Below are 22,198 nucleotides of genomic sequence, written 5' to 3' on the forward strand. Positions count from 1 at the left end.
AAACAAAGTCTGCCTGATTGAGTGAAAGTCATTATCACTATAAACTAACCAATGTTTACTGACACACATTAAAGACAGTTCCTTATTGAAATGTAACTCAGAATCTGAACTTGGATAATATCACATTCACTTGTACAAACTGCCTGTTAAAGGTTATATTGCCATAAATTCACTATTTCAGCACAATCGCACTGTTATAACAGTTTAATGACACAATATAACTGATAACAGTCAAAGTAAACTCACATTAAAGATCACACACACATGATAAAGGTCGTTACTGAACAATATAAAGTGATGTAACATGAGATTAAAAGCACTCGGGTTCAGCAAGGTCAAAGTCTCACAGTCTCATACGTGGAAGGAGACATGTTCTCCTGTGATAGTTATTGTTTTTATTGATAGTTATTATTGTTGTTGTTATTGTTTTGGATCATGAAGAAGGTAAACACCAGCCCTCGATGTTTTTGTTGTTGTTTTGGTTGTTGGTAGCGACCGCGACAACAACAACAACATCAACAAAACAAAAGCACGTTTCATTGATTTTTCTGCGACTCCAGACACTTTTTGTGTCCTGATCCCAAACACGCGCACACTGACTGTTTTCCATGCAACGCGCACGGCTCAACATGCGCATGCAGCCCCATAGCAACAGCGCCAAGCAGCGAATAGAAAGCTCAAGTACTGTCTCTAGGACCCGGGTTAAAGCGCTGCAGGAAGCACCGCACACACGTCACCACTTGAGTGGCTGTTGCTGAGTAGTTCAGCGCACTTTCTCTCTCTCTCTCTCCCTCACACACACACACACACACACACACACACACACACACACACACACACACACACACTCCATCCCTCCCTCTCCACCCCTGCCGTCTGTTTATTTTGTCAGTGCCATAGTCTGTGTTGTATTCATTATAAAACACTGTTTACAACCACACACCCAGGCTGTCTCTTGTTCTGGCTTTTGTCATGATGATGATGATGATGATGATGGGCCATGTTTTCTAACTGTTGTTACCTTATAATAAAACATATTAAGAAACAACTTGTTATAAATCACACACATGTATGTATAGTTTATTCTATCACCTTTTGTCTGATTGATTTTTTACTTGTCGACTGAGTGGAGGTCAGAGTGTAAACAAACATCACGTGGATGAATGGTTGTACTTAGAGATATAAGTTGAAGTGGTGTGGCTGTTTTTGTTGCTCTGAGCCTAATCGCACTAAATGCCCTTTAATAACTACACAACTGTGTCACATGTTACATCATGTTTTTATACCACACCAGCCACACAAAGCAGGAAACAGCACTAAGCGTACTGGACTACAGACAGAGACATATAATGCAAAACAGTTAAAACAACACCATTTTACAATGATAATGAGAAAATGTATTTCATTCCAAAAATGTGAGCTGAGGAATTTGTTTTTCTTTGTCGCGCTGCCATGCTGATTTTACACAAATGCTGTTGTGTGCAATTTAACTAATAACCAGCAGAGAAAAGAAAGAAAAGCTCAGCAGTGCAGCTTGTTGTTTGTCTTCAGTTACTGTTACACCCTGATATCAAATCCCCTCTTTTGTTTTCTTCTGTTTCGCAGACATAAAGAGTCTGGGAAATTTCCAGCCAGCCCACCACCACCACACTCCTGCCTCTCTGTCCTGTGCCCTTGGTCAAGGCTCCACACCCAGTTCCACACACACACACACACACACACACACACACCCCAGCTGTCGGAAATCTTCCCCTTTCTGAGAGGGGACCAACTGATACAGCTGTTAACATGGTGATACAGTAAATCCTGTTTCTCTCTCTCTCTCTCTCTCTCTCTCTCTCTCTCTCTCTCTCTCTCTCTCTCTCCTTCCTCACCGTGTGTTTCAGCTCTTTTCCCTCCGTCTCTAACAAAGACCTCCTCACCTTATCAGACATTACACGAAAATTACATAAATATGACATATTCTTTATGTTATGTAAGTGAGATCTGGAGAAAATAATTCCAGAACACTCTTAAATTAGGTTTAAGGTGGAACGTAACTTCAAAATTCAAAGTGCTGGGAGATTTTAAGGCATATAAATAGGTCTTTTTTTCCACTAATTAAAAACAACAGTACTTTGTCTTAATCTTTATGTCCATGCTGTTACCACATTCCTCCCTTCTGCCTTCGCCCATCTTAGCTGAGGCCGATATCGCTGTTCTCTATTGTCTGCTGATGCACATTAATCAACTGGTTTTCCCCATCCATCATTTACTTTACAGCAAAATATCCCACAATTTACACAAGTCAAGTTCATTTATTCCTAATTTTTTTGAGTTATCAAGCTTTACATCCCCAACTCGTCCAATCCTGGTTCGGCGGCTAAACGCCACATCCACTTGTTGAGATTTCTGCGTTCCCGGAGCTCTTGGACGACTTTGCAGACAAATCTCGTTACGTATGTTAAACCCATGCAGAGCGTCACCTATCTTCACCCTATACCATCTCCCTCTTCCCATCCTGTCATTCGCTGCCAGCCTCATTCTGCCCCACAACGGTATCCACCCAGTTTTCCTCCGCTCACCTCCACCCACTTCTTCTGTCCCCCTCGCTCTCTTTCTCTCTCTCTCTCTCTTTCTCTGCTTCACCACAGGCTCCTCACCTGTCCACACTCGTTCAGGAAGATCTGACAAACTGATACAGGGGCCACTGTGCCGTTTTTCTTTCTCTTCTCTGAAGCTTGTTGCTGATTTCTGATGTCAGGTGTTTATTCTCTGCGTCTAGGTTTCCTTGCCTCTTGCAGCATTTGTTTTGTTAGAACTGTTACTACTGTTTATTTTACAATTTGAAACTGTTTTCCTCAAGTTATTTTTCTGATTCGGGTTACATATTCTCAAAAACCTACCCACTACGGTATGGACGTGAATAAGCACACGCTACTATCATCATATACTCCCAGTGCCCTCAAATGTAATTGTAAACAACAGCACTTTGTCTTTGTCTTTATGTCCATGCTGTTACTACATCTCTTTTGCCTTTGCCCATCTTAGCTGAGGCTGATATTGCTGTTCTCTATTGTCTGCTGATGCACGTTAATCAACTCGTTTGCATTTTATTTCCTCAAGAAGTTTCCCCCGTCCATCATTTACTTTACAGCAACATATCCAGCATTTTATACAAATCCGTCTCCTGTAAAACTTAAGAAAAAAGGCATTCGGCGACAATACAAGCTCCAGTGAGGGAGTGGAAGAGGACATTAAAGTTTAAAGCCTGTCTGAACAGGTGAGTTTACTGGCAGCGAGGCACACACACACACACACACTCAATCTCCAGTTTCATTTTCATCCCTCTCTTCTTCTCCTCTTTGTTTTCCCCACATCAGAACCAGAAGCAGAGATTTGGGAGCAGTTGGTTGCTCCCACCTCCTCCCTGCTGCTCTGTGCTGCCTGAGGACTTAGACGTTTACTCTGCCCAGTGGACCAAAGGTTGGTGGAAGCTGCTCGCATATATAAATATACATATATGCATATACACACACACACACACGAGTAGCTGAGTTTTCTCGTATTTATGTTGCTAAAAGCCCTCTAAGAACAACCCACTTTTAAAAAGCTCTGTTTTCCAATAGGGATTCTCTCTTTATCATTCACTCATTGGCCTTGTTATCCTTGTTTGTATTCTGCGCTGCGAGGAGAGCAACAGTCTGGAATGAATTTTTTATTCTTTAACGCCGTTGTTAACAGCATTTTGAGCCGAACCCCTGGTCGGTCAACGCTCCGATGGTAACTGTGTGGAAAACGTGTCCATGACAGATGGGGCTGGGCTCACCCAATCTAGTGCAGCCCAAAAATAGAAGGACAAATGCAGTATAACATGATATACGGTCCACAGTATGTCTCTGTGCTCATCTGGGGCATTCCCTTCTAAATCGGAGCTCGGGATCTTATTCCCCGCGAGACACACTTGATACGTCCTGTCCGAGCAGCTCGAAGGAAACAGAAAGAAAGTTGGGATTCACGATCATCCTCTCTGAAATAAGAATAAAAAAGATGTGGCCCAGGCCGTAAGATGCAGATACACACAAAGCAAAATGAGAAATCAGCAGGAAGCAGTTTACTGTATGTTTTATTTAATTCAGCCAAATTATCCTGCTGAAGGGGACGTCGTAGTGATCTGTGTCATGAAGCCGACCTTTGACTGTGCGTTCCTTCTGCTAACTCTGCATCCCAGTCAACTATTAATCCACTGGCAGCAGGAGTTACTGAACTCGGAGGAGTCCCTGTGCCAGGATGAGTCACCAGAGGCACCTGATCCTCACCCTGCTGGATGTTATCTGTCTGCCTTTGACACGAGTGCCATCACCTGACGGCAGACTCATTGATCTGAGGCCGACCTCACAGAGCAGTTCACTGAGTTCATTCTGTTAATTCACACCGAGGGTCAGATTAGTGCTGATACATTTAAAATCACTGATTCGATCTTATTGACCTTATTTCTGACTTTTTCTTTGTGACTGAATTCACCGATGCATTCAGTGTTATGTACAACTGTGGGTGTGTTTATAGTAGGAACAGAAGTTTTAGATTTCATTCTTGAGGTCTTTTAAACACTTTTAAAAAAAAGTAACATATTTCTGGGACATTTATGCAAGATGGGAAGGTCCCTAGAGGGTGTTTCTAGAACATCAAGTTTTTTAATGATATTTTTTATTCTCTTAAAATGAAGTTATTCTGGATTTTTAAATTAGTTTTTTTTTATCATCATTATAAACTGGATTATTAGGAATTTTCTGTTAGGGGTGTGATCATTATTTCTCCTGGGAGTTTTAATGGGACAGAACAAGTATAAAAGTTTAAAGAATAGTTTGTGGCACTAATATCACAGAAGGCTGACGTTCAGTGTGTCTGGCTTGTTTTATTAAATGCTATGCTGACACCTACTGTTCATAAACAGGCATAACAATTATTTTCATTACAGAAAATATATTAGTTTGACGACCTGCCTGTTAGAATTAAGAATATTTCACATGCATCATTATCCACAATTTTTATTATACCTTTTATGATGAAAAGCTAATCTGTTAAGTTATTATTTATACCTGCATGAAGTCGTTTCATTAGATAAAAAGATTTTGTGAAGATGACTCTAGAAAAGGGAAGAAACTAAATTTGAACTGTTTCAGTAATTTCTTAAGATTCATAATCTAAAGTAATGAAAGTGCTTGAACCATTTTCATTTCCATCCAACAAAGAACGAGGTCAGAAGTCACGTCAACAACATTATTATCGCACTTTGTTTTATTTATTGTTTTCATGACCACAGATGAGCAGTACAGTCGACTTGTAGGCGATGACGAAGCAGATTCAAAGTTTGTCTGTGGCATCTGGTCTCAGTCATAATATTATAGTTACAAGCGACTGAGCGTGAAGAGAAAAAAATAAAGTACACAAGCATATTTACAAGCGTTCCTTCCGTGGCCCCGACGCTCGCTCGAACGTGCTCCTGCTACAACCCTATAGGACACAGAGCTTTATTTATTTGACATAGTTGACGACATGTTAAATGTGTCACCCATCAACCCAACGATACCGTGAGCCATTCAATTGGACCAAGGTATACAGTACAAATCTAATAATAGTGTGACGTTCCAAAGGAATGGAGGAATCTCTTATGTTTAACACTAATAATTATAAAAACAACCCAGTCTAAAAGTCAATAAGCGAGGGACCGCAATCAGTGGCAAGAGGGAACAAGTGTTTTCAGTTGATATGAATTTGAAGCAAGAGGAAAGGAGTGTGAACAAGAACATTTGGTCTTTTTTTTGTTGTTGTTATTCCGTCTCTTTTCAGACGGTCTAACATTCCACTTAGTGAAAAAAAGGCAGAGGCATGAGTAGAGATCAAGAGAGGGTCAGCCAGGAAGGACAGAGTTAAAAACCCAGTCCCCTCTCGGTGCTCCCTCGCCCGCTCCTATTTGTCCATGTTCTACACACTCGCTCCTGGACCGGCCCCGAACTCAGCCATCGCTTATTGAGAGAGCTTCTTCATCCGCTCATCTAGAGAAGAAAAGTTCTCTTCTATAGCCCCCAGGTTTTCCTTCATTGTCTGCTGGACCTTATGGAAAGAGAAGAGAAAAGCAGTTAGCCAAGAAGTGATGGAGATGGACGAGAGAGAGAATTAGGGCTGGAGGGGAAAGTTGGGTGTAAACGTGTGGAGGAGAGAGAGAGAGATATTGATGAGGCTGAGGAAAGAGGAGTGGTAGGAAAAGGCTGAGGAGAGCGTTGGGTGAGCAGAGATAAAGAAATGGGCAGAAGGGGGAGGAGTCAGACACAATGGAAAGCAGAGGTGCTTCAGGGAGGGATGACACAGTTTCACAATTTAAAATTAATGAGAGAAAAACAATAACCTCTAAACCAATTAACTTCAATGATTACCTCTGACAAGGAGATTACGTTTCCACCCCTGTCAGTTTGTTCCTTAGCCAGAAGGATTACGCAAAATTGACTGAATGGATTAACATGAATCTTGTTTGGAGGATGGGACAAGGGTCAAGAAAGAATCCATTACATTTGGTGCGATGTCTAAAACCATACGATTTATACGAGTCTGAACACTGTGGTGCATCTGTATTGAATTTATTGGGACTGTCTGGCTGTTATGCTCTCTGCTAAGTGCTATTCTTTCTTTTATGAAATATCCAAACATTCACTGGTTTTAGATTTTCTCTTTCATACATTTTAAATAATAACCTTTGGATATTACGCTGGACAAAATATTTGAGGGACTTAATCAAAAAATATTTATCAGTTTAAGTAATAATAGAAATAATCATTAAATGCAGCCCTATTTAATATATTTTACAAAACTGTCTATAAGCAAGTCATATTTTTAGGAGGTGAAATCTGAAAATGCTATTGACAGCCATCATTATTAAGAAATGATGTTCTAGGAGGCTGCAAAATAACTGAACTTGCTGAATAAGAAATTTGGTTTTCTGTGAAAGCTTGTCGATGTCGGATTCAATAACCCTCCAAAGCCCTCGGCCATTTCTGAACACAGTGCAATCTGTGGAAAGTTCACAAGTTTGTTAAATTTCAAGTTTCAACAAACCTCATCAAAAAACGAGGGTTTTACAGTTCAGGTCTGACGAGGCTTTGCTTTGTCCGTGCAGGCACAAGCCTTGAACTGTGAAAGCACAGGTTGATTATCGACTCTGGAGGAGACGGTGCAGAGCCTCTGTCCTAATAAGAAGCTGCCCTTTCTTACATTGTCACTTTGGCAAATGAAAACGCTGCCTCTGCTGCAAACTTTGAAGTCATCAGAAGACACTTCCTACATTAATTTATTCCACATAACAGAAAGCCTTTTGCCAGGTGGTTGAGTTTGTCACATATTTTGATATGAATTCTCAAACATTTTACTCCTATGAAAAACCTTAAAGATGCAGCTCAGACCAGTGGCAGTTCAGGAGAAACAAGGCAGAAAGTGCTTGACCAGTTAAAGCTAAAAAATACACAACAAACAAAGTGGAATCGATATCTCTCCTTATATCGCAGAACAATAAGTCCCTCCGCTAAGGAGATGATGATTTCAAATTCCAAAATTGAATGTGTTCTTCTTTGGGGCATGGGTGGGGCATGACCCAAAGAAGAACACATTCAATTTTGGATCGGATCTGGATAAACTAACAGATACACAATTCTTTTTCATTTTCTTTAACATGGAGATAGGGGTTAGCCTCTGCAGAGGTATGCACTCTGTGAGTGTCCTTCTAGTTAAGTTACCGCTTCTTTCTGGCCATTGTAGATGAAACTAGGTAGACCATCAGCTGTTGCTTTGATTTACTGTCATTTTGTGGCCATGTCTGTGTCCGATGGACAAAGGGGCCTTTCAAGCAGAGTTTGTGCACGTTTATTGTGGATAATACAGGGATCTCAAATAGGTAACTCTATAGCTAGCTAAAGACGATTGTACTTGTCAAGGACATCGCATTGGTCCATTCTTCTCCTTGACATGGTGGTATATTGAAGTTCTAAACTATACAAGTGTTACATAATAACCTTGTGTCCAATGTCCAAAAGAGCTTGAGATTCCTACCTGTGTTAGCAGAGTGTTATTGTCCTTCAGAGAGTTGTTGATCATCTGCTGGGTGGTGTCCAGGTGGGTCAGCAGCTGGCCAAACTGCATGGCTGCGAGACAGGAGGTCGGATCAAATGAAACCAAAAGACAGGAGAGAAGAAGCAACAAGAGGGAGCAAGTAAGACACAGTGTTAACTAACACATTCAAACATTTGTGGTAAAATAAAGTGTGTGAAGAGGACAAACAAGTGCAAATTGAATCTGAAACAGACCAAGTGACTGCTTGAAAGAACTATTTTCTTTTCCTTGTTTGCCTTCATTGGTAAAGACAGATGAAATCAGAGCCGCTAAACCTTATTGAGCAGAGAAGACATGAGCTGCAGACTGTGACAGATCAATGTAAAGAGAGGCTGGATGATAAATCACCTCCTTCAGCTTCTCAGAAAGGAATTATCAATATAATCTATTAATGCCAAGGTTCTGCTTTCATGTGCTAAATAATAAAAATATGATAATGTGATATCATGCATCTCTTTCTCCCCAAGGGGGTATTTAGCAGTTCTGCCAGATTTAGTCTAATTCTATTACCATTTCGAGTCTCCCTCTCAGGGAGTTTTTTGCCCTCTGCTATAATAGAATGGCATGGTTTAGACTAATTCCATTATCCATTCGAATCCTATTTTCACTTAGTTTTCATCTTTTGTCACACACACAGACGTTCACGTTGCGGATGCAAATCTTTCAGTTTTGCTTCCCAGCACAAACGCTGCTTTGAACGTGGTCGGGGTTCACACCCTGTTATGTTCAGCTGCTATATCCAACATACTTTAAATCTTTAATGCCGCTCCCCACCCCCACTAACCTACATACATCCTCTCCTTGAACTCTCATGGGTGTCATCTCAAGGTTTTTCTCCCCTCACATCAAAGAGCACAACATAAATTATCCAAGTTTCCTCGTTATTATCCTGACTGGGGTGAAATCGACCCCCTGGAGTATATGGAATATATACACCAGTAACTCAACACCAGTACATTTGTGTTACGATTTAGAGTAAAAGTTATGTGAGCTCCTCCCAATCCAAACACACCTGAACATCAATGCAAGGACACAAACAAAGTCTTGAGCTAGAACCCAGTTTCAGTTCCTGTGCGTTACCTTGCTCATGCAACTCCTTGACAGCGACGAGCCTCTGCACCACCTGAGGTACAGAAGTGGACATGGCATCCCACTTCTGCACCACGTCATAAAGCTGCGACACCTGGCAGGGAAACACACACACACACAAGCACATTTAATGCTAAGATAAAGAACAAAGAACAATGATGTAATAATCATGTTATAAATGAATAAATTCATGCAGCTCAGTATATAATCAATACTGTGGTAATTGTGCCATGTAGTCTCTATCTGAGCATTGTATGACGGCCTATCTGTATATATTAATGTGATTAACATCAACACCTACATTTAAACTCGACTCCATGGTGCAGAGGTAGATCTTAGAAGTACTGCTTTTGAAATATTATCATTCTTTTATAGTTAATCCTGATTAAAATATTTTTTCAAATCCCATAACAGCAGCTTATGTACAACGACTCATGACTGGATTTTAGATACCGTCTAAAAAAGAATAAACTCAGACCAGCTGATGATAACATTTTGATATGGCTGTGTTAGCTGTTAAAAACAGCACTAACTTCAAATTGAACATATGCTGCTACTCTTCATCGGTTAGTCTCAGGGCCACAGGCTAGACTATAAATGCTTTGTGGAGGTTTTCAAAACGAAATTCTTTATAAGAGCGAAGTCAGAAGATTTTTTCCTGTGAGGCTCCAATATTAATGGATAAATTATACAACTTCGGACCAAAACATCTCAGCTTTATTATTACAGGAATCTGCCCGGAGAGTCTTCCATCTGACAGTGCTTCTCATGGAGGAATCACATGTCGACTGTGTGGAAGTTGTGAATTTTCATAGACTTTACCGAGAAAATAAATGCAACTGAGATTATTATAGCATTTAACTTGCATTGGTGTAAAGGGCTCACTGACCTTGTTTTGTGTATCAGCATCCTCAATTGCTGCCTTGTGTTTTGCAATCTCATTCATCTTCCCAAGGACACTCTAGAAAGGAGAAAGAAAATCCAATTTTACAAGAGGTATCGTTTTAGGGCATCGGGATAGAAAACGGATTATCTGTAAATACTGTGGTGAATTGATCACATGCAACCCAAACAAGTAGTGTATTTTAAAAGTTAGGAAATTTATCATCTTTTCAACAGACACTGCTCGCAACAGTAGATCCAAACAAAGGAAATAGGAACAGCTGAGATCTTGGAGAAAAGGAAAGTTCTATGCCCTGTGTTTTTTGCCTTTGCATTTCATGGATACACAAGATCCAACATGTATTAAAGTTGGCTTAGAATTTGCTGCAGGAGCTGAACCAGCTGTTCCCCGTGAAGTACATCCCACTTTATCTCTGTACTAAATAAAAATGGATAAAATACTGAGATTGTCATTGAAATCTCCATAAGACAGTATTCCTTCAAATCAAAAGGCTTCTATGGTAAACGTACCGGCTGTACAAATCAGAATATATTTAAATTACAACCGAAATTGTCTGTTCATGACCTCCAAACCCTGCACTGCATGCTGAGCAGGAATTAGTTACCTGCAGTCTTGCTTCCACTTGATCCAGAGTAGAAGAGTCGAGTGCGCTGACCCTCGCCTGCAGGAGTTCTATGGTGTCCTGATGCAACACACACACACACGTTATATTTAAGCAGGAATGAAGAAACTTGGTCCTGTTGAAAGTGTGACCCAGTTCTCTGGCTGAATGTCAGATACACAAAAGGTACAAATTCAAACTCCATCCATTGTGTTCCAAAGAAAGAAGTCGACTTCTTACCATCAAACTGGCTCCTTGAACACCAGCACTCAGAGGTCCCTGCAAGACAAACACAAAGAGAGACAAAAAACGCATTATATCAGGAGGCAATGAAGCCCCCGCTCAATTTACATAATTTAAGTGGAAGATGTGATTTCAATTTGACTTTGTGGAAGACTACACGCCAACAGAAGCATGAAAATTGTGCTGGTGTGAGAGTGAAAGAGAAAAGGAGACAAACAGAATTAGTGCGAATGAGACAAAAGCATTAAAGAGGATATGTGTGTGTGTGTGTGTGTGGAGACTACGATTGGCTGCGTACCTGCTTGTCTGATCCTGAGCCAACAGCGTTCTCCAGCTCAGCTAGACGCTTCTCCAGTTCCGCTACCTACAGGGAGGGAACAACGCAACACATGGCTGACACACATACAGCTACTCGTGTAGACAGTTCTCTGCCTTTTGTCCTTTTTATGGCCGTATAATATTCAAAGGGTTCCCTCACGACAATGTTAACAAAAACCATGTCGAAGAGACTCAAACACATGCTTGTTTTATGAGTCCATACATCCTGGATGGCTCCACCTCCCTCTCTACAATACCTTTGCAGACTCGTTGAATTTTTCCTGCTCCGGCCGGCTGTGCAGCTCATAGAGCACCACTCCATCTGGGCCCTTAGCTGCTGCCGTTTGCTTGCTGTCTCCTGCAGCGCTGCCCCGGCTGCCCTTAGCCACTTCCAGCTGGGTGAGCAGACGCCTGAGGGAAGGAAGGAAAAAGGGGGCAAAAAAGAAAAAGGAAGAGGATTATAGGTTCAATATTGTTATCACCCCTCCTGTGCTGCTATGTCTGTGCTCCCCCTTGCTCTATCGCATCCGTTTTTTTCAGGCTCGGTTGTAAACTACACGCTCAAGGTGAGCTTGGATCTTTTTTACAACTCTTTTTATCCCTTTCTCTCACTTGTGCTACTCCATCTTTACCTCTCTATCCTCAGCTCTGCTCCCTCGTGCTCGGTCGGGTTCTGACATGTTTCATCTCTCTCTGTCTTCTCTCACTTAATCTTTCACCTTCTCCAGTTTTTATCTCCCTTCCTCAAGCATCTGTCCATCAGGTCTTGTGCTCCTCAGGTAGCGCTACACTGAGATTGGCAGGGTTTATGTGGGCAATTGATACCAGGTGTACTACTTCTTCCTTATCTCCTTCCCCCTCCCTCCTTTTATCAGGGTTATAGTCCAGAGCTCAGTGAAATGAATTCCCCTGCTCTTCTCTCTTTCCATCTGTTTCTTAAAACTACTCTCCCCCCCCCTGTACCTCTCTTCATCGAGACCCTGTCTACTAGCTCATCACTTCTTTGGGGTCTGACAGGTTGTGGCGTCAGGTTTCAGATTCCAAATGCTTTATTGTCGTGTCACCCTCCTTTGAACCCACCTTGCCAGTGCTCCATCTGGATCAGCCAGGTTGATGTGTGCCTGTGGTCCCAGCAGTGAGTCGAGATGGGCAGAGACCAGCTGCTGTTTGAGCTGGGCTGCGTGCTGGGCAAGCACCACCGGGGTCAGCCGCTCCTCTGCATTGCTTTCCTTCGTGGCAGCCTGCAACATCAGGGACACCAAGTTAACAAGACACTAGGGATTTCTATTTTTAGAGCAGCGATGCAGAAGTTGATGAAACCGTGGACATTATCATATATGTTCTATATATTTTCTAATGGTGGAGTTAAATAATTAACAACTTGGACCCAGATAAGCAGCAGAAACCAGCGAAGGGAAAAATGACAGGGATTTCTCCACAACAAAAGATAAAAGCATTGTTTATAGGTGTGTAATGTCTTCTGAGACCCCCCCCCCCCCCCAGTCACCTACAAAACAGTGTATGATTAATTGTCCTAATTATGGTAAGCAGGAGAAAAAATGTAACACTTTGATTAATGAAATTTAAGGATTTTTCATGCCCCCTAGGATGTAGTAAGAATGCTCCAAATTCAACATTCAAAAAGGCTATGTCTTGTTTAGAAACAGCTCATGAAGTTTATAGGCGACTGTCATTACTGTTGTTATATGAGTGTAATGTTTAAATAAACATTTTCATATTGTTTGATCTGTCACCATATGTTTGGTTCTATTGGTATTGAGATTCACAGAATTTCAACTGTACTGGTTCTGACAACCACATTTCTGTTGCTGTGACAAGGCACAGATAACCAGATAAAGACTGGATAATCAGTGTTCACCATCCATTGCCAAGTCTTTTGGACAAGGGAGACGTGCTTGAGTGCATGCGTGTGTCCTGCTGTCAGTTCACCTGGATGACATCCACCTCCTGAGAGAGTTCCTGGATCTCATTCACCAGACGCTGGTACTTCTGCTGGGGCGTCTCTTTCACTCCACAGCCCTCTCCAAGCTAAACAGAGATGAGAGAGAATACAAAATAAATAAAAGACTAGGAATATTACAAAACAACGAAGTGAGTGTAGCACACAGAGTCTCCCTGAGACAAGCAATTACACAACATGATCTCAGACTCTCTAACACATTTAGTGAAATGAAAATCATAATGATGGTGTTACCCTAAAAGTAAAGCACCTTCTAAAAGAATAAGACGTAAAATAACACATTTCTGCCGAACAAAATGTACTCACAATTTCAAAATCTCCTGATTCATAGCCCACTCTTCTGCTTTTACTGATTCTGTCAGAGAAATCTGTGAAAAGGAGACAAATGGATAGTGTGAGAAAAATCAAGAAAGAAACACAAAACAGCAAACTGGAGTCAGTATCAAGCTCAGACTGAACCACAGCAATAACATAACATTAAGCTGCTCTCTTTGCTTGCAAGGTATATATCTTGTAAAGGGCAATGTGTGTAATATTGAAAGTTTTATCTTTACTTGTAGTCACTTATATAAAAAAGGAATAAAAAAAAAAAAAACCACAATTATCATACTACTAAAGGTTAGACAGCTGACGATAAAGGACGGTTGTGTGGTATGTTAATGAATGTTTCCCATCTTTTCTCCCATGTTAATATTCATCCTTACTGATGGCAAAGTTGGCCATTTGTAAGATAGTTATTGTAAAGGATGGTGATCATTTAAATTTTGTCATTTTGTCACCAGTTCTCATCCCCAACTATAACTCAATGAGGAGTACAACAATAATCCTATATTATGCTTTACACAGACAACACTTGTCTTCCACTTGACCCTTATCTTAATAAGTTAACATGCATAAATAAGTAAACAGGGATTTCTCATCAACTGCAAACTGACCAAGTCCCTTCGTGGTGACGTGCTTATCTTTGAACTTGTCATAGGCTGCGTTTGGGTTGACCACAATCCTCTCCACGCTGTCACTGCAGAGCTCCTCCTGTCAGTGGAAACACCAGGAAACAAAGTCAGATCAAAGTCACAAAGGGCTGTGGAGGCAGCAAACACTTAATCAGCCGTAGCTTACTGTCGGTGTCTCAAAGCTAAAGCCGGACTTGAATTAAGTTGGCAGATAGGTAAGATCTCTCTTGATCATTGCCCGGGAGATGTGCTTTCACAGATACTAAATCATGTGTTTGAGTCTATGGGTTTATTGTCGCACACCAAGGGCAAATACCCTCAGAAATTAAAAGTCATTGAAGCCATAAATCATGGAAATCTGCAGGAGCTTCACGGCCATCATTTGCAGCCGTCTTGGAGAGCACCGGATGATTTCAACATAATTTAGAGGCAAGAGGCAGATGAGCAAAATAAGATATCACAGCCATGCCAAGGCCTGATTGCGTCACCTGAAGAGCAATACCATAAAATGTTTAAAGTCATTATAAAACATACATGAATCATTGTAAAAATATATATACGTGATGTGGCATGAATCCATCATGGTCAAAAAAAGAATTTATGTGAATGAAAAAGGGCAAAACTAAATCTAGAAGCCACTATATTCACATTTCTATATGATGATTCTTTGATTAGTGAATTTGAGGGGGAACACAAGTCTGTCATTTGATCAACATCTCCTCGTGATCAATAATGATGATAGATTTCTAGAGACTATGTGTAGGATTAAAACACCACATAGAGATAGATGACATGAGTTCACACAGAAAAAAAGACAGACCAACACAAACACACAATAACACAGATGCCATGGAGGGGGGAGGAGGATGAGGAGGAAGAGGAGGAGAGTTAGTCAGGCTCTTACCAGCTCCTTGGGTTTCCAAAGAGAGTTAGAGAAAGTAACGGAAGAGCAGAGGGAGAGAAAAAAGTAGAGGGGGAGAAAGAGAGAGAGAGAGACAACACAGATTAATGTGGTTATCACATGCCATGCACACAACAGGAACAGTTGGCCAGGGTCAGGGAAAGATAAGAAAGAAGGCAGTGTTCTGAGAGCTGCTGCTAAAAAAACCCTGGAGACAGTGTGTTCAGACAGCTTGTGATGCCTACAGTTCTTTCTCTCTTCCCCAGTTCACTGTAGTATAATGCCCCATTAACACCAGCCGGCTACTTTCTCCGTCGATGCACTTTAAAATGCAGTGGTACCATATGCTCTCATGTAGAGCACTGTCTGTCTCACAACAAAGGAAAGTCGAAGGGTCTGAAAACCCTTGAGTACAGTCAGGTATACAAAAATCTGTCGGAAATAATTCTTAACAACATGCAGTTCATCCTAAAGTAATCTGCTGGACTGAACTTGTTTTCTGTAGAGTAACATTAGCCCAGGAATAACTATGGCACTAAAACGGCTCTAGTTCACTGAGACTGAATGAATGCAAGTGATAGATAGAACACAAGATTGAAAATGACAAAGAGTCATCTCAACATGGATTAGTCACATCTGATCCTCTTAATAAGATCAGTACTGGTGCAAATACCCATCAGTAGCATCCCTACATAGAATAATGCAGTTTATACTGGGTAAAGTAATGTAAATGTAGCAGGCCTGTAGGATAAATATGAATTCCAACACCATGGCCAAAGCTTATTTTTTGTCTTATAAAATGTTCATGATGAGAGCAAAGTTGAAGATTAGTCTCTGCCTGGATTTTCCCCCCATAGTTACATCAGGATGCTTTGATTCACCAGTAGCTCATTGAACAATAGGACATGTCTCAAAATTAATAACTAAAAGTCTAACAAAGATTGTGACTCAGATTTTATTGTATATCTAAATTTTTATTCTATTTTATCCATCTCACAGTGTGACAGGCAATTACCCAACATGATGTTATCACATCGATATACATTGTACAGCACATTGAGGACGTTTTTGTCATTATTCTATCAGGCGCAAAAGTCATAAACATGTCATGACACCCATCATTCTATTGACTGATATTGACTGACATGACATTTTTTATAGTGATATAATTTTTGACCATGCCACACAGCCCTATATATATCTAAACAGGCATTTAAAGAATAGTTAGTAAGAATAGTGTGATTAGTCAGGAAGCAACTGTTAGAAAACGATGACGGGTTAACAAGGGAAACCTCTAAAACAAACAAACAAACATTTGTCTCTCTGTCAGGAGCCTCAAACTCACACAGACACACACACCGGAGCCTTTACTGCTTTGTCAAAGTGTAGCAAAATGAAAGAGGGAATTAAAGTGCTGCTGAGAACCCATCAACATCATTACGCCTCTGAAGAGTTTGAATGAGGAACACAAATAAGAGGGAAAAGAATCAATCTCCTGCACTTCAAAACAGTCATCAATGAGTTGCAGAGCGGGAAAAAAAAAAAAGAGTCACTCCATTAATCTACTTCTCATTTCATCCCAATCAAGGTAGGAGGAGGTAGGAAAAGTGGATGAGATTTTTTTTTTTTTTTTTTTAAACATGCATAAAAAGCATGGCATTAAGCTCACTGAGAGTAGAATTGAGCCAGTCTTACTTGTACACACTAGGGTTCCGGGAAGGGTGGGGGAGATTCAAAACACAAGGGCAAGGGTACGGGAAGAACGAAGGTGGACACATAGAAGGGAAAATGCCATTAGGATTCAATCAGCTGGTCAGTAAAAAGCCGAGACATGAATAAAGCAAAGACCAGCATCACTTGACTGTTTACAAACTGCTCATTAGCACTGCTTAAAGAACATTACTACCACTAAAACCAGGCGGCTGCTTGGTTACGGTGAGATTAGACAGGAGTCACATAACCTTCATCATTACAGAGTTGTGTCACCTGACTCTTATTTAGATTGTACTCTGTCACTTTGGGAGAAAGGTTTACTTTATTTCCCTTAATCACTTCTGCCCGTTCGCGTAAACGAGCAGATATACTCACTGAAGTGTGGAATAAGAGTGGAACAGTATTTTAAAAGAACTGTTCTATTCAACGAAACATGACCCTGACATAATTTTAGAGAAACTAAAACTTGAAATAACTTGAAAATATTATTTACACAGCTAATGCAGTCTACACAGCCCCGGTAACAAAGATCCTCCTCTGTCAAGATTATAATGTTCATTGTTTTGTTAAAACTGTTTCAGAAGTGCTAAATTAACTGTGTGATGATCATGTGTTCCTATTATTTCCCACACTCCATTTATTACATTTTGCCCAGTTGAATTAACACCTTTTTAACGTATTTTCTGCAAAACTGATCAACATCTCCATGATGATGGGGATTGATGGCAGGACTGTTGAATTAGATTGCATTAGTTTTAGCTGGACTTATCTAATAAACTGACAATTAAGTGTATGACCACTTCCCTACGTCCTGACTTCCTGATGCATTGATGCTAAGTGAATAACTTGTATATAGATGACAGAGAACATATTTAAAATTTCCCCTGCAGAGTTTGTTAGGTCAACACACACTGTTACTATCACTAATAGCAGCTCAGTGATGACATGGGATTACTCGCATGCATTAATACACTAGTGTTGACCTGTGTGCATGTTTACGTGTATTTTTCTCATGACAGACCTAACTCACGTTGACAAAAAGAAAGAAGCCAGTAGATTGTCCAGAATATTACGTGTTAACATTTGTTAGCTAGCTGTGTTAGCTCAGTCTGCAGCGAGTTAGCTCAGTCCGCTCACCCTCACACCCAGAGAGAATAACCCGTCCACGTACCGACTCGAACTGGGCCTGGTCATCCTCGGGAAGGTCTCCGGTCTCGTACACGTCCGGCTCGTTAAAGGCCTGGAGACACAATCGGGTAAACAACACAGCAAAGCATCAGACATGTCTGGTTCGTTGTCGTTAGCCTGGCCAACGCCCCGGCCCGTCCAGCAACACGTATCCAACAAGCTAACCCTTCCTCTTTAGGCGGCTTCTATCACAACACACAACATGACAGGGAAGCTATCAACACTATACAGTTGTTAGTTAGCATATGGAAATACAGATAACACGAACAGAGGCGGTGTTAGCTAGGCTAGCGCTGCCGAGTAGCAACACGGCTAACCTCCCTGCTAGCATTAGCCACTTACAATTCCTGGCAAGTTCGCGTATTTAGGATCAGCCATTGTCAGCGGGAAGCTCTCAAATATCCACCAGAGGAAATGCGGACAAGTTTTAAAAAGGCGTGAGGGGTCGAGGGACCGTGTGGAAGAGCCGGAGGAGCTGAGGAGCTGAGGGGGGGATGAGGCAGCAGAGTCTCCTTCAGCCCGATGTGGTCACCAGCTCGATTTGACAGCGTGGATGTTGGGTTTATGTCAGGGGCGGGCGGGCGGGCGGTGCTGTGTTCGCTTAAAGTCATTGCGAGGGAGCTGGGCGGTCCACCAGCGTGAGCAAAACAAGCATCCCCGTGAATGTGGAGCGTTCATGTGACCAAGACGATATAACTGCACCTTTATGTGGTTGTAGCATCTTTTTCTTTGAGTTTTCATTCAATATATAATTTAATTTCGCTCTGATGGTGTGTTTAACAGATCTGCTCCAATAATAACATCAACGTGTCTTTCTTAACGTGGTTGGATTGTACCAGAGTGGTCACACGGTGGCGCTGACGGCACGAGCAAGCAACTCAACCAATGGGCCAAAGATGGTCGATTAAAATGATGATTCACTCAGTTAGGAAATAATGCCCTCCTCATTTAAAGTGTTACCAAGCCATCTTGTTTATTTCATGTCTCAATTAATAACATTTTTTTAATTTTCTGTTTTATTTTCAGTGTTTTATCAAAGCTTACTTTTTGTTAAGTACTGCACAGAGGAGAAAAGGAATATACAGAGTTATTTTAGTTATTGAAAAAGTACTCTCAAATAAAAATTCTATAATAATGTTTTGCCATACTATACCATTGTAATACAGTGAAAATATGTTTTATTGTAATATGAGCTACATGTCTTATATTGATCATTTAATTACTACAAGCAAAAAGTGTATGAAAATATCTAACATACTGCACAATGTGTATTAGTTAGTCTCAAATACATGCAATGAAATGGCAGCATTGGTAATCTGCTATCAGTCTGGACATGTGTCATCTGCTTTCACTGAACCTTTAAAGAAATCTGCTCTACTTCCTTCCATTGATTTAGTCTGACTCATACTGCTGCCACTAATCACATGATTAGACAACTCATGTATTTTTATTTCTTACCTCAAGGCTACTTCAAGCACAATGGAACTAGTTATCAAAGCCACAAGTTATTACAGGGGGGGAAATCTCAAATAAAAAAAGAAGCTGCAGTGGTAAAACTATAGTAAAATCAAAAGCAATATTTCACAACATTGAGGATACTGGGGTTTATTTCTTGGGTCATGGTTTGTTACATACAGTTGGATTATTTGTCTTTAAGATTTTAACTGCAAATGTATTCATTTTCAGCATAAGCCTTTTATTCTTCATTATTCCAGCCATGTTACCTTGTACAAACTGGTGGATTTATTTTTGTAAGCACGCTCCACCATATTTACACACTTGCTGTTTACTCATCATTATGAATAATACGCCTGTGAACACTTGACATTTACCACACAGGCAAGTCTGATGAAAAACAACTTTAATCCCAGTCAGGTCAGGATAACTTTGAGTTTGATGGGTTATTCTTGTCATCTGTTTTTGCAGGTTTCATAACTTCAGTGCAAGGCTGCATTAATGGAGAGCCCTTTAAATCTCTAGGCAAAAAATAAATGATGAAGCCTTTGGTTCCCACATGACTAGTCAACCATGCAAAACAGCATTGCCATGGCGACCAGTCTGGTGCAGACGTGGAGGAGGAGAAATAATTAAAGATGCTCTTCTCTACTCTCATAACTGCCTGGCCTCAGGAAACCTCTCACCAGATGTTGACAACACTTGCAGATTTTGTGCAAGTTGCAGAATTTGAACCTGGAAGTCTCAGAACTTGCAGGTCGGTGATGGCAGGAATATAAAAAGCAAGAGTCCTTCTCCCTGCTCCTCCTCGGTGCCTCCTCTGCTCTGTGGTGCTGATGAGAGAGGATCTGAGTTGACCACGCCCCCAGTGAGGGAGCAGGGATGACGGGGGGGGGGGAGAGGGCGTGCTCCTCAGGAAGCCTGCAGCCTATCCACTCACGGTGGACTCTACTCCACATTCACAACTCTGCATCTGCTGTCAGCTGCACCCGAGTTTGCTCCTTTTTAAAACAGGAAACACTCTCGGCCGTGCGTTCTTTTGTTTTAGTTTCCTCAATGAATTCCGGCTGCCAGAACTCGTAGTAGTCCATCCTTTCTTCCAAATGCCTCGCCTGCCAGTGTCGCTCTGCCTGTGGGTATAGCCGATGCTTCCTGCCTGCGTCCTGGAGAAGACCACACGGGATTTTTTAAAATAATCTTTTGTAAATTCCTCTTTATATTTTGGAAGCGCATCAACCTTTTTTCTTTCTTCCAATAATGGCTGATGCGAATGCAGAATGCAATATCAAGGTGTTGTGTCGGTTTCGTCCGATGAACCAGTCCGAAAATATCCGAGGAGATAAGTTCATTCCAATATTTCAAGGAGAAGACACTGTCATCCTCGGGGTAAGTTATTTCCATCGATCTTGGTTTTTCCTCCCCATGCAGTCCATAAACGTTAACGCTAGGGGTGTTACACTTTCTCATCTGCCACACACGTTTTAAAAAAAAAATGAAATACTGGCCAGACAGGACCAGGTGGCTTTAAATGCATCTGGATCAAACTAAGTATAGCACTTATCAATATTCTGATCAGCATCAGTCAGGTGTGTGCTGCTGCTGCTTCTTCCCCAAAACCTGTCACTGAGCCATGCAGAGAAAAAGGAGCCTGGACCCAAATGAACAGACACACATCATGTCATGTTTTTAGATGATTTAGCAGCATCATTTTTTTTTTTTTTCATCAATAAATCCCACAATCTTGAATTTTGACAGCATTTCCATAAAAATTAAAGAAGTCAAAAACTCATCAGATGCATCCTGACCCCACCACTGTGCTTTACTAGGATTGTTCTTCTTCTGTGGTATTGATTTGCAGGATTCTCTTGGTTCTGCTGTCTCAGACAATCATGCAGAACTGACTGATGTTGCTGATGGTTCTAACAGACAGCCTCAAACGCACCAGTGCATTTTCAGGTGCTGCAGATATTAACCAGAGTCTTAATTATGCTCCGTGGGTCGCTTCCCTCCTGCGAAATGGATCTGGAAAGCAGCTGAAGATTGCTGTGACTTGCTTTGGAGCAGCAATGTAAATGCAAATGAACCAAAGTATATAATGTTTACCAGCTTGATGAATACACAGACACCAGAGGCTGAGGTTAACAGGTTGATTGCGATCCCTCCGTCTGTGACATTTTGACAAAAGGACTGGCCTGCAGGAGGAAGATTAGAAATTCAGTGATGCAAATGTGCATGTTGCTTAGATGTAAAGCACATCTGGGCTGAGGCTAACACACACACACACACACACAGCTGCTTACACAAACATATATACATGAATGGACATATGCATTTGAAACATGCACACATATGTGAGTTTCGCACCCATCACACAGCTGCTGTTCACACATGCACACTCATTCACACACAGAGAGAGAGAGAGAGAGAGAGAGAGAGAGAGAGAGAGAGAGAGAGAGAGAGAGAGAGAGAGAGAGAGAGAGATCCACACCCATTCGGCCTGGGGCTTGACTTCCAGTGATGATAAAGATGGCAGGAAAATCCCCATCGGCCCACTGTGGTGTTAGACACCTTCCATTCACACACAAATACACACACATTGAAATGCAGGACCTTGCCCGGGTAGATATCCCCATGTGCCTGTCTTGTATATGCCGGCTGCATATAACAGCAGGATGTCTTCCACAAACAGATTGAATTGTCATTATCACATTATTTT

The 22,198-nt window shown here is 41.2% G+C and overlaps 2 protein-coding genes and 1 long non-coding RNA gene across 7 annotated transcripts in view; 2 read left to right on the forward strand and 1 right to left on the reverse strand.

Annotated features, from left to right (window-relative positions):
• The first annotated feature begins 1,528 nt into the window (after positions 1 to 1,528).
• On the forward strand, positions 1,529 to 5,220 carry LOC117762287. Its single transcript, XR_004613993.1, has 3 exons — positions 1,529 to 3,262; positions 3,363 to 3,465; positions 4,211 to 5,220. It is a non-coding gene; the product is annotated as an uncharacterized LOC117762287 (long non-coding RNA).
• Positions 5,221 to 5,254: 34 nt separating this feature from the next.
• Positions 5,255 to 18,593, reverse strand: dctn2 (dynactin 2 (p50)). 3 transcript variants are annotated; one of them, XM_034586879.1, is made up of 15 exons: positions 18,370 to 18,591; positions 18,011 to 18,079; positions 15,130 to 15,135; positions 14,208 to 14,304; positions 13,579 to 13,640; positions 13,242 to 13,340; positions 12,372 to 12,532; positions 11,549 to 11,702; positions 11,272 to 11,337; positions 10,971 to 11,009; positions 10,734 to 10,811; positions 10,115 to 10,186; positions 9,217 to 9,319; positions 8,077 to 8,168; positions 5,255 to 6,093 (listed from the first exon to the last, which is right to left on the reverse strand). In XM_034586879.1, exons 1-15 carry the CDS (start codon positions 18,403 to 18,405, stop codon positions 6,007 to 6,009), a joined length of 1,221 nt encoding a protein of 406 aa, XP_034442770.1. In that variant the 5' UTR covers positions 18,406 to 18,591; the 3' UTR covers positions 5,255 to 6,006. The 3 variants fall into 3 exon arrangements, with proteins under 3 accessions (XP_034442770.1, XP_034442771.1, XP_034442772.1); XM_034586880.1 differs by lacking the exon at positions 15,130 to 15,135; XM_034586881.1 differs by lacking the exons at positions 5,255 to 6,093; positions 8,077 to 8,168 and adding an exon at positions 9,104 to 9,149 and having other exon boundaries at positions 9,180 to 9,319; positions 18,370 to 18,593.
• A 1,847-nt stretch (positions 18,594 to 20,440) lies between these two features.
• Positions 20,441 to 22,198, forward strand: part of kif5ab (kinesin family member 5A, b) — a 60,220-nt gene continuing 58,462 nt past the window's right edge. For all 3 annotated transcript variants that reach the window (XM_034586871.1, XM_034586873.1, XM_034586872.1), the window contains exon 1: positions 20,441 to 20,868. In XM_034586871.1, the coding sequence (XP_034442762.1) occupies positions 20,740 to 20,868 (129 nt within the window). In that variant the 5' untranslated portion in view covers positions 20,441 to 20,739. The remainder of the gene's footprint in view (positions 20,869 to 22,198) is intronic.

The sequence above is a fragment of the Hippoglossus hippoglossus genome, chromosome 5, assembly GCF_009819705.1.
Source record: "Hippoglossus hippoglossus isolate fHipHip1 chromosome 5, fHipHip1.pri, whole genome shotgun sequence".
NCBI lineage: Eukaryota > Metazoa > Chordata > Actinopteri > Pleuronectiformes > Pleuronectidae > Hippoglossus > Hippoglossus hippoglossus.

Bases quoted from the DNA above. Each gene is read 5' to 3' on its own strand.
- dctn2 (XM_034586879.1), bottom strand. From the start codon at position 18,405: ATGGCTGATCCTAAATACGCGAACTTGCCAGGAATT. The intron at 18,080-18,369 runs GTAAGTGGCTAA...TTGTGTCTCCAG, and splicing joins ACGCGAACTTGCCAGGAATT to GCCTTTAACGAGCCGGACGT. The intron at 10,187-10,733 runs GTAACTAATTCC...TCTCCTTTCTAG, and splicing joins AAGTGGAAGCAAGACTGCAG to AGTGTCCTTGGGAAGATGAA.